The sequence below is a fragment of the Chenopodium quinoa genome, unplaced genomic scaffold (genome assembly GCF_001683475.1).
Source record: "Chenopodium quinoa cultivar QQ74 unplaced genomic scaffold, ASM168347v1, whole genome shotgun sequence".
Taxonomy (NCBI): domain Eukaryota; kingdom Viridiplantae; phylum Streptophyta; class Magnoliopsida; order Caryophyllales; family Amaranthaceae; genus Chenopodium; species Chenopodium quinoa.
Window position 1 is genome coordinate 1,302,511 of NW_018744858.1, and position 12,582 is coordinate 1,315,092.

At 34.4% G+C, this 12,582-nt stretch overlaps 2 protein-coding genes and 1 pseudogene across 2 annotated transcripts; 2 read left to right on the forward strand and 1 right to left on the reverse strand.

Moving 5' to 3' along the window:
- Positions 1-137: 137 nt before the first annotated feature.
- On the reverse strand, positions 138-2,549 carry LOC110704774. The gene is made up of 5 exons (XM_021882585.1): positions 2,233-2,549; positions 1,887-2,141; positions 1,509-1,794; positions 1,098-1,175; positions 138-416 (listed from the first exon to the last, which is right to left on the reverse strand). The coding sequence occupies exons 2-5, from the start codon at positions 2,123-2,125 to the stop codon at positions 360-362; spliced, it is 660 nt and encodes a 219-aa protein (XP_021738277.1). The 5' UTR covers positions 2,126-2,141; positions 2,233-2,549; the 3' UTR covers positions 138-359.
- A 5,822-nt stretch (positions 2,550-8,371) lies between these two features.
- LOC110704721 lies at positions 8,372-10,298 on the forward strand (annotated as a pseudogene).
- Positions 10,299-10,805: 507 nt separating this feature from the next.
- On the forward strand, positions 10,806-12,452 carry LOC110704700 (probable glutathione S-transferase parA). The gene is made up of 2 exons (XM_021882514.1): positions 10,806-11,591; positions 11,912-12,452. The coding sequence occupies exons 1-2, from the start codon at positions 11,415-11,417 to the stop codon at positions 12,251-12,253; spliced, it is 519 nt and encodes a 172-aa protein (XP_021738206.1). The 5' UTR covers positions 10,806-11,414; the 3' UTR covers positions 12,254-12,452.
- Positions 12,453-12,582: the final 130 nt, after the last annotated feature.

Here is a 12,582-nt window from a genome sequence, read left to right on the forward strand (position 1 = left end):
TCCTCCCTTCAAAGTGTTGAATTACATAAATCTTTATTAACCACATACGTAATATAAAGAAAAAAGATGATTAAATGAACAAAGATATTTAAATTCTTGCAAGGCAGTAAAGAACTTGGAAATCTTGAAACTCATAAAGCAAAAAAATTAATCTATTACTACCAATTAGTGAAAATCTTGTATTTTTTTCAAGCACTAATATGTACAAAATGGATGAAGTTGTTCCTTAATTCATTTGTTTAAAGGAAGAATAATCAGTGAACAAAAAAATACAATTTGCATAGAAGCAATAATCAGATCTACAAAATCCTAATTTTCTTTTTGCAAACGACAGAAGCTGTCGACGAAAGGAGCTCGTTTCACTCCGAGTCGCTGTCTATCGTTCCCATGCCCATAGCCTTTAAACCTCTTGGTCTCTGTTTCATTACCGAGCAAACCAATCAGCATTGAGATAAATAGATTATATCATTAAATTACATCATAACAAATTAACAACCAATCATCCAAAACTACGGAGTACAATCAAAAAGTGAGACAGAGTTTCAGTGCCAGTACATTGAAGCATAGACAAACCCAAAAAAATGTCCCCTATTAGTTGTAACTAAGCAGCCCGATTAAGTAACATAGTTGTAGTTATAACAACACCCAATCCAAAACTACAATCAGAAAGTAAGATCGAGTTTCAGTCCCAGTACATCGAAGTATCAACTAACCCCAATAAAATCCTATTAGTTGTAGTTGGAAACATAGTTTCAGTTTGCACTGTATAGCAGCAAATTCCAATTCCCAACTCCAAATTAATCTCAAAGATGTTATACCCTATTAGTCCTTCAATCTCTAAATACACTCGTGATAAACAAACCACGGTATTATAAGCATATCACAGTTACAAACTTGACTGCTTGAGTTTCCCTATTTCAATAGTTCATAAACCTACAATACTTGCTCATTCAGACAAAATTCACGAGTGTGGAGCACAAAGTTGCACACACATACCATCTAATTGAAGGTACTTCGCGGTTGAGAAACATTACTAGTAAAAAACGATTTACAAAAGGGCACAAAAATGGTAGAATAGATAAAATAAATATTAGTACCTTCTTGGGAGTCTTCTTTTCTCTCACTTCATACCTCTCTTGGCACATATCAGACAACCATGCTCCTGGACTCACCAACTGCCATTCCAAATACCACCAAATCAGACTAACTCAAACTTATTTTCACAAATTTCATAAACCAACCATTCAACCAATAATATCTTCATTATCTTTTTTATAAATCAAAACTTCAAAATTCGTCAACCATATAAAACCAATCATCACCAAATCAGGTTACGCCACCTCCAATACAAACAAGGCGGCTAGCCTACTTCTGCTGCGGTGTGTCACATATAAGAATTTACACAAATCTCGGGAAAAAAACAAAATCATTTCCACTTATATAGAATAAAATTAATCGAAAATTCAACAAATTAGTAAAGGAAAAAAAAATGATATTGGATAACTTACAAGTAAAGTACGTTGAACCAATTTAGCCCTCTTTTTAGGTCTTTGAGGAAGTTTACAACCTTTCATGGCAAGAAAATCTTCTTCCTTCTCTTTACTTGATAAACTTACAAACAACTTCGGCCATACCAAACCCCCTCTTTCTTGCGCCGTAATCCCAAACCCATTTCCTTCCGCCATTATTATCGACTTCCCATTTTCTCTCTCGTCTCCAACCGTTGACCCTCTCGTCGTATAATAACTCTCTTCTTTCTCCGGCGACTTTAGATGTCCCGACGCATCCGAACCCCTTAAAGAAAGGCCGAATAAGAAGGCAAATTAATGAAATTTTCGAAACACTAGATAGAAACCCATCAATCAATTATTATCTAGTATCATTACCTGTGGTTATGGTTGGTGCTTGTATTGTTGTTGTTTGTGCGGTGGAGCGGAGAGAAAGAAGGGTCACCGGCGGCGTCAGTGGTAACGATGCGAGATGTGATTTTCTGGCGGATTCCGCCGGTAGATTTTGATGAGAAATTTGGATTTTTAACACGAACACATCTAAGTCTTTTCCCCCACTGTAACACAAATTCTGGCTCCGTCGATTTAATCTGATTCTTCTCTTCTCTTCTTTCCATGAATTGTATAGATTTCCTGCAATAACTTCAATGTTAATGAAAATGAAAAACAATCATAATCCCATAAATAAAATTAGATTCAAAAACAAAAATACGTTGAAACTTACCTTAAGATCTAGTATTGTAGATGAAATTATAGAGTTGAAATTACTCAAAACATTCTACCGTTTGAATATGAGAGTTTGAGCAGTATGATGTTGTTGTTTATGAGGTTTTTTGGGTGATTTTGTGGGTTTTTTCACCTTTGATTTTCAAGCTTCTCATATCTTTCTTTCTACCTTCCTCTCCTTTCCACTCCTCTCTTTTATGGGGTTTTGGTTTAGGTGACTATAAAAATAAAGAAAAATGTTTGTCTAGAGAGTATGAATGTATGTATGAATGACAAAAAGGGGCAAGAAATTAAAGACGTTTCCTTCACACACCGTCATTCGGGCCTTATTAAGGCACATATTTTGGGATGTATTATTGGGCCCTCTCCTTCTTTGAGCAAATGCTTAGATGGGGCTAAAATTGGCTAAGACCACTCTTAATGGTGAGCAAAAAAAATGTTCATCCACTGTTTCTCTACCTACTTTCTCTTTCAACAAATCTGTTTTGCCCATGGACAAATTTTTTTAACAATATTACTCCAAATAAATAAAAACTAGTCTAAATTTGTGTAACTTATTTTTTCTTCCTGCAATGTCTCGCTGACTAAAAGAAGGGGGGTAATTTTTACATCGCCGGTGAACTTGTAAATTGTTCCACAAATTGTACAGCCTCTTTTTGCTGTGGGATATTAGTATGTGCTGCCATATCTGTTCTAGATATATATTCTTTTATAATTGGAATGAATGAAATTATATGAAATCAAGTACTTAGTGCTATTTTGTACGTGGTATTAGCTAATTTACTGCATCATGAATGTTTTTTTATCTTCTTATTGGTCATACTTTTGTCGAAGAGAAATGGATGTTTTGAATGGAACTCACTTCTGTCAGTGTCCAAGTATAACACTACTTAATTGAAAAAAGAAAAAAAAAATTGGATAATTTGTAAATTACCACCCAAAAATGTTTCCATTTTCAAAATGACGACTCGTTTAATTTTTATTTTATTTTACCACCCCTTAAATTAAATAACCGCTCAGATTATCACCCATTTCAAATATCCAGTTGGTTTTCCGTCTGAGTCTCACCTAACGGCTACTAATTGCTATTTTGACCCTTTTGATTGATTTTCCCCCCGATTTTTCTCTTTAATATAGCCCTCCCAGCTTTTTGTTCTTGATTCTCGCTTCCATTAACGATTTCAATGCTTTGACATCCTTCGAGTTCGCCACAACAGCTTCCTCGAGCCTTTTTTCTCTCTCCACGCTGAAACTTACATTTTCTCCCTTCTCCAACGTCTCAACCATAGGCGATGTAGCTGGCTCAGCTCTTGCAATCAACGGCCTGTTAACCCAACCCGGAGAAGAAGATTGCGGTTGCAACAATGTCAATTGAAAGAGGGGTTTTGAGGAGAGAGAAAGGGTTCATGCTTCAATTGGATTGGGGTTTTTCTTAAATTAGGGTTCCTATTTTAATTGAATTGGGGGTTTTATGAGATTAGGGTTCCTACTTAAATTAAATTGGGGTTGTTATGAAATTAGGGTTCTTTCCTCTTTCCCCTTTGCTTGAAGTGTTTCCGTTGAGTGCGGCTCCTTCCTCTGCCTCCCATGGTGTCCATTTACACATTTCTTGAATATTATCAACCTTATCAAGCTAGTCCTGAATCCTTACTCTTGACACAAAGTGTTGCCATTTAAGTTGGTCATTTGTAATATGCTCCCATACACCTGATGTCTTGATTGCTCATCTCTTGGGTTTACTTTGCTTGTTACCAAATGCCACGATCAAAACTTCCACTTCAGCACTCAATTTTTTTTCCTTATAACTGGTATTTTGCAGGAGTCGTTTGCAAAACGGTGTTTCTCCATGATTGATGAGTATGCACCTGGCTTCAGCTCATCAGGTTCTTAGATATGACATGCTTACTCCAAGCTTTGTTGCTTAAATTAGAGAAAAATGTAGGATTGAAGGTTGAAGAAGGTAGGAAGAAGGTTGAAGAAAGTAGGAAGATGGAGAGAGAAAAAATCGAGGGAAAAAATTGAAAATATGGGGAAAATATTTAAATTACCACCCGTTAGGTGGGGTCCACAAACGGAAAACCACCGGAATTTTGAAATGGGTGGTAATCTGAGCGGTTATTTAATTTAAGGGGTGGTAAAATAAAAATAAAAATTAAATGGCTGGTTATTTTAAAAACAAGTACATTTTTTTGGTGGTAATTTACAAATTATCCAAAAAAATATTGTTGACTTAGATTCAGTCAAAGTGTATTGACCATTACCAGAATTCAAAACGCCCTTGGTCACGCTTGATGGAGGATTAAAACAATGGTTATTTCAACAAATACTTAATTCGTTAATTTACAATATACCTATGAATTTTTTTTAATACACCATATACACCTGAGTTTAACAACAATGTCACCAAATGCGCAAATTAGTAAAGGACATTAATTTGTTAGTCTATATTTCTTTTAATCAATAAAAAATTAAAGTAATTATTTAATTATAATTATAAAAAATAAAAAAAATAAACCCAACCACCCACAACTCCCCCGCCAGCCACCTGCCCCCCACCCTAACCACCCCTCGCCGGCGCTCCGCCCCAAACCACAACGTCGGCGCCACCCCAAAACCCCTTGCCTCGTCGACGCCCCTCCCTTTCCCCTAAACCATCCTTCCTTTACCCGAAAACCACCTCCCTCGAAAAACCCTCCATCACCACTCACCGGTGCCCAAACCCCCTCTTCTACGCCGGCGAACTTAATTCGCCACTCTCCCAGCCATTAACGCCCCCTTTCCCCTTGAACCAGCACGCTAAAACCTTATTAAAACCAAAATCGAGACCTTAAAACCAAAATTAGGGTTTCGATTTTGGAGTTTTAGGGTTTTGGGGTGGTGATTTTCTGCAGCCGGCGGTGATGAAGTTGGGGAAAGGGCGGAGATGGTAGGGGGAGGGGTGAATTGCGTTCTCCGGTACGGGGGAGGGGGTTTTGGAGCGCTGACAGGTGGGGAGGGAGGTTTTTTCGAGGGAGGGAGGGGTTTTAGGTGTTGCGGGGATGGTGGTTTGGGCCGATTTCAAGGGGTTGGGTCGGGCTAACGCCGGCGCAGGGGTTCAGGTGGGATTTGCGCCGACATCGGTGTTGGCGTGAGGTTCATGGGAGGTGGCGGTGGCTGGGTTTAGGGGAGGCGGCGGTAGCTGGCTGGTTTTTTTTTAAAATATTTTGATTTTATTAATAATTATTTAAATAAATTAAATAAAATAACTAATCAAGAGATGTCAAGTGGCACAATTAACCCTTAATGACTAACGGAATTGACGTCCGTTAATCATTTGGGTATATGGGGCATTTTTGTTAGACTCGGGGGTATATGGTGTATTTGAAAAGTTTGATGAGTATATTGTGAATAAGCAAATTACTCACCCGTGGAAATCAGAACGGAATCTCTGGCTGCCATGCATTCACATTAGAGTAATATTTTTGTCAATACTGCTTTCAATAATTGATCTAGTTCATAGTTCGCTTTGCTGCAAGTTGATGCTTGAGATTTGTCGTTAGTAGGATGTTGATCAAAGCACTTGACAGGAACATATAATCAACTCGAGTTTGAAAACATAAGTATATGATTTTGAAATGCCTAAGTTCTAGAAAGTAGATAATGTAATGACTCAAAGTGGACGAGTACATATTATAACCATCCAGAATTATGTAGCTTCAACACACTATTTCTTAGAAAACTAGGAAAGGCTACTTGTCTTGGTAGAATTCCGCAAGACGAGTAATGGATTGGAATCTTGACACAAAACGTGTAATAGACCGATATTCTGGTGCCTTGTCTCCTGCTGCGATAATAACCAATAACGCAATGATCATTAGTCAAGGCATTCATCTTTCAACATGTAGGACGTAGGTATACAGCTCCAGTGTTGTGTATTAGTATTGTGTGAAGAGGGGTATGAAGAGTATGAAGGGTAATGTCATGTTCATGTAGATTGAAGTATTATCCTCTATATAACTCATGACTTGTTCGGTCATTTTATAGGCAGTAATATTGTCAATATTGTCACAAGTTTATAAAGTAGGGTTTATATAAGAAGTATAATGTTGTAAGAAAATTATAATTCATGGTTTGTTTACCCTTTCCTTCACAAATTTTCATTAATATTGGTAACGCTAATTGCCAATATATATTCGCGTAGAAAAATAAATTATTATGAAAATTTGTATGAACTTATCATAACTATAAAAGGCCATCATGAATTCATAACTTTGCACAGATTTTAAACCATATCAAATATTATGAACACTTGCATCATCCTAAGGTAGCTTACCTTGTGAAAACCGAGGGGATGCTTGGGATTGAAGTGTGGAGTGGATATTGGTTCTTGGTATTGTGGTGGTCAAATGAGTTCTTGGTATTCTAATTGATGAACTTGATCATGGGACTGAAGTCTCCATTGTATAAGTGTGTTATAAAATGATTTCAATCAAATTCTAATAACTTTAATTTGGGGTTCAACTTTAATCAATTATTTGAAAATTTTGAGAATGATGAACTATACAAATAAGAACTACTTTTATTTTGATTGAAAAGGTACACATAGCACGCATAATAATCCCTACAAATGTAAACTATAGAACATAAATGAAATTTACAAATAAAAAATTTAGAAATTACTTATGTGTTAATTTTGTGTTAAATGTATTAATTTAATCTTTATATAATTATATGTATTTAAAAATAATATGGCATTGTTGTAGGACTATGGTGGAGACATAAATGATTATAGTGGGATTTTTGTACATGATGGTCTCTTCGGAGATACTCAACAAGCGATTGATTGGGCAAAACAGGTTGCAATTAGATCTGGTTTTTCTTCAAAGAAAAAAAAGATTAGAAAAGATTTAATTTTCCCTTCCAAATATATATTGATACCATAAATTTCTTAAAATTATATGTCACTCTGTTTTATTAGAGTTTCTAATGAATTGTTTTATGACCCTACAATCATTTTATAACATTATGTAATTTATCATTGTACTAACAATTATTAAATGAATGTACCAAAATACCCTTACATCGATGACACTACCACTAATGACGAGCTTATGTGGATGCCGATCAAATGATGCCAACTTGGTTTTTCGGTGTTATAAAAATGTTCGGATGGTTGTGGTAGCTAGATAAGTGTGGTGGTTGGTGGTGGTGAAATGAGCGATATTGGTGGTAGCGAGAAAAAGAGGAAGAGGAGACAAAGAAGGGAAGGATAATATTGTCCAAAGAGTGGTCGACCTTTTTTTTTGGTTCATATGAGCCACTTAGGGCGGGAATGAGAATCGATCCCAGGATCACCTGGAATCGGGAGAAAAGCTCTTACCAACTGAGCTATCCCTCACTCTCAGAGTGGTTGACTTATGGTTGCTATATACGAGCCTTCTATTTAAATAATATACGAGCCTGCTATACATTTTGGGGTATTTCATATCATAATCGCTTTTTGTGCAATTTTTTAATCTCTAAATATGATTAATTCCATATTGAAAAAAATTTTGCAATATATAAATTACATATTGATTTAGTCAAATCAAACCATAAATTTAAATCAGATAAAATAAGTTCATATCAGATCATCTCGAATAAGTCGAATCAAACAAAAACAAGGTGGGCCCTTAAAGGTTAAAACCATAGCCTTGGTACAAGTAAATCGATGAGTCTGGACTCTAGAGCAGCAATCGACTGTAATCGGAGGCGTCGGTGTTTAGACGGTTAGGGTGGTGGTCAGAACTAATACCAGTCGTTTCTGTAATCTTTACACTCAGTCAACTGTATTGAAATCCAGGTAAATCACCCTCATACTTTATCATACAAATTTCTACCTATACATAAATTTCACCACAGAATATCCCAGCAACTTTGGTATCATCCCACAAAAATTTCCAATCAACAAAATATCAGAGCACTTCCCAATTTCTCCAAGACTGAAGCTTTCTATTACATATTTACAATTCTTCTCTAGAAAGTCCCAATTCTGTAAAATAGTGGTCAAGCTCATTTTACCTCAACTTTAACGATATTCATTTATCATTTAATACAATCCTGAAGGAATTGTTGTTTTGGTAAATCTCGATTTTCATTTTATGGGTTTCAATTGAAGGGTGCTTTTCAAGTTTCAATTCATCTATTTGATTGTTATAATTTAGTGGGCGTGCTTAATTTTTTATTATCCTAGAATTTTTCTGTGAATTTTTCGATGGTAATTAGTGGGTTGTTTTTAATTTTTATTTTTTTGCTTGATTAATCATCACAGATTGAGATGGAAGCAAATGGGTAATGCTCCATCAATGCTTACCTAATATGATATTGAAGAAGTTCAAGAACACTGCAATAAATTGTGTATGGGGTTTATTTTGATTTTCTCTTATATTTTGTAGAATGCTAAATTTTGTCATGATTCAATGAAATATGATATATGCTATTGTTTTAATATAGTCAATCAGCAAGAGATAGTTTCTTTGTATCAAAGATTTTGTCAACTTGATCGGACTGCCAAAGGTTTTATTTCATCCGATGAATTTATGTCTGTGTCGGAGTTTGCAATGAACCCTTTAGCTCAGGTATTGAGTGTGTAGATTTTGAGATCATACTCGTGTTGGCTGTTATGAATTGAATTAACTGTTGATTAGGATTTTTTCGCGGAATTGATGTTATGAATTCGTGGTGTGTCTTTATGCAGAGGTTGTTGAAGATGGTTGATGGTTTAAATTTTAAGGATTTTGTTGCATTCTTATCTGCATTTAGTGCCAAAGCAAGCATTGAGCAGAAAGTTGCCCGTAAGTTTTCGATTTTGATCTGATAGATTTATGTTTATCGGGGATTGCTAATGGTTATCTCAATTAGTTGTTGTCTTCATCTTCTAGGCAAGAGTGCTACCTCATAATTTTGATTGTTCTGCTGCTTGAGTAATATCTCAGTCTTTGTAAATGGAATAAGGTCCGGTCAACATTATGGCTAGCAGAACAACCTATCCTGTTTTTTTGAGTTAATTTTAAAAACCTGATGGGATGTATGACTGTATCCTTCCTGTTTTTGTTTACTTTAGGATTGCATATGGATTGAAATATTGTTTTCTGAGAAGAAGGATTTATTTTGTGGGGCCAACATATCATAGGGGTTTTCTAAGTTGACTAGTGATTTTCATCGTTAAGATATTATACATAAATAGAATGACACCAAGTGAATACCATGGCTTCCACCCATGGCTGAGGTGACAATCTGGCACCCTTTGTATAAATTTTTAGACAATAAATCTTTAAGAGCTAAGAGCCAAAGACTCAATTAACATTATTGCTTCCTGGAACCAGCTTCTATTTACTTTGCCTCTGTGAGGCCAAGAATTTGTGGCACGTTAGTAGACCTCAAATTTTGAAATAAGTTGTTGTAGACCCCAAATGATGCAATTAAAATGTACCGAGGAAGTAAAAGAAAAGTAGTAAAAAGAAAGATAAATCCTTTTTGTTTATAGATGTGTAGTTAAGTATTTGAGAATCTGGTTAGATTATCAGTCATTGAGTTAATCAGTGACTATCACCTTATCTTAATGTGTGATTATTTTGTAGATTCTCTCTCCCTCTTCTCCTTTAAATCCTTTAAAGGAATGATTATTAACTCTTCTGTGGTACTTGTATTAATGCCCCTTTCAACATAACAATTTGTTAAATGACACCTGTGTAAGCTCCAAATTTTAGTGAGTAGCTATAGTAAACAAATTCTCTTGTCTCTTTTGCAGTTATTTTCAGGGTTTATGACTCGGATGGCAATGGGAAGGTGACTTTCAATGACATTATAGAAGTGCTTAGTGATATGACTGATTCATTCATGACTGCTGAGCAAAGAGAGGTATGGGCAGTTTTACAACTACATTCATTCTTTGCTTTTTATACAGAGTTCATGTGGTTTGATACAAATGCCATGACCTGTATAAAATTTCCAATGGTGAAAACTACTAAAGATAGTTGGCTTAATTTAACAGAACTTTTTTTTTCTGTTTTATTCTTTACCAGTAACTTTTTCATTGCACGATAAATACCTATATTATTCATAGCATATATAATTTTATTCTTTACCAGTTACTTACCTGTTTTTTTACCAGGCCACAAGTATTCATAATTAAAGATATTTGATTCCCGATCCCTATAATATTTTTCTTCCAGCTTTACCATTAATTATTATTATTCTTTCATATATAAATCAAATAAAGTAATATTTTAAATATTCTGTATAAACATATATTATGGGAAACTTTCTATCCATTTTTCTTTGACAAATCTTCTTATAAGATTTATAATTCATTCTTTGCTTTTGATACAGAGTTCATGTGGTTTGATACAAATGCCATGACCTGTATAAAATTTCCAATGGTGAAAACTACTAAAGATAGTTGGCTTAATTTAACATAACTTTTTTTTCTGTTTTATTCTTTACCAGTTACTTTTCCATTGCACGATAAATACCTATATTATACATAGCATATATAATTTTATTCTTTACCAGTTACTTACCTGTTTTTTTTACCAGGCCACAAGTATTCATAATTAGAGATATTTGATTCCCGATCCCTATAATATTTTTCTTCCAGCTTTACCATTAATTATTATTATTCTTTCATATATAAATCAAATAAAGTAATATTTTAAATATTCTGTATAAACATATATTATGGGAAACTTTCTATCCATTTTTTTTGACAAATCTTCTTATAAGATTTATAATCTACTATTATATTTTTTCCCCTATATTACCATTGTCCCTCTTTATATACTTAGTATATATTTAATTAAAATATTGTTTGAAATCTTTATTGTCTTTTATATTAAGAAAAACTAATTTACATGCAACAATGTAGGATCATCATCCATCAACCCAGGATCTCCACAATTTTCCTTCACTCTCCAAAACCCTTTATAAATACCCTTCAAACCCACTTTATCAAAAACACCTTATTAAAAACACAACTCCCTTTCTTTTACTCCACAAAAAAAAAAAAAAAAAAAAAAAAATGGCAACAAATATTGTAGTACAATTGTTGGATTTTGGGCAAGTCCATTTGGGATGAGAGTGAGGATAGCATTAGCTGAAAAATGAGTGAAATATGAATACAGTGAACAAGATTTGAAGAATAAGAGTGAATTACTACTTAAGATGAACCCGGTTCATAAAAAGATACCGGTTCTTGTTCATAATAATAAACTGGTTTGTGAGTCTCTTATAATTGTTGAATACATTGATGAAGTTTGGTCTGATAAAGCTACTTTGTTGCCTTCTGATCCTTATCGTAGGGCTCAAGCTCGTTTTTGGGCTGATTTTGTTGAGAAGAAGGTAACTCTTAAGAATTTTAACTTTTTATTTTTATTAGCCTGTCTCTTGTCAAGCGGTCTACCTAATTAATGTGTTTAAAATCAATAATTAAAGGATTTCGATTAAAAGTAGTTATGGTAATTTATAAGTGAGTATTTATTAATTCGAATGGAAAAAACAAGTAGGACATTACTAAGTCTACCTAATTATAAAATGGTGAGTTTGATTTTCACTACCACTACTCTAGCTAGTTGAAATAGGTTCATTTTGTAATAATTTATATGTTAAGTTAGATGAAGATATATGTCCAACATTTGATCAAATGACTAACATTTGTACAGATATACGATACTGGGAGGAGAGTTTGGACCACTAAAGGCGAAGATCAAGAGGCGGCGAAGAAGGAATTCATTGAGCACTTGAAGGTATTGGAGCAAGAGTTAGGGAACAAATCTTACTTTGGAGGAGATGAATTTGGGTTTGTTGATATTGTTTTCATCCCATTCTATAGTTGGTTTCACGCCTATGAAACATTGACCAACTTCAAGATTGAAGAATCTTGCCCAAAGATCATTGAATGGGCTAAGAGGTGCATCCAAAGGGAAAGTGTGGCTAAAGCTCTTCCTGACCAAAACAAGGTTTATGAGTTTATTTTGGAGTTAAAGAAGAGGTTGGGCATTTAGAGAAGCTGCTTTTTTTATGCTGTATTGTATGGTTTGGTGAGAGTAATAATGTAAGGCGTATATTATCGTAGGATTAATAATGTTATCTTATTGTATGGTTTGGTGAGAAGTTGGTTTTTTATGCTATATTATTGTATGGCGATTTATTTGAAAACATAAAGCGTATATTATCGTATGAATAATAATCTTACTCGAGTGTTTCTAAGTCTAGTTTCTCTTGTTACTCCTATGGACCCTTTCTTTCAAAAAATTTGACGCAATTTTATATTCTCTCGTCCCATAATTAAGTGTCCGTTTTTAATATTTCACAAAAATTAAGAAAAGTGTAA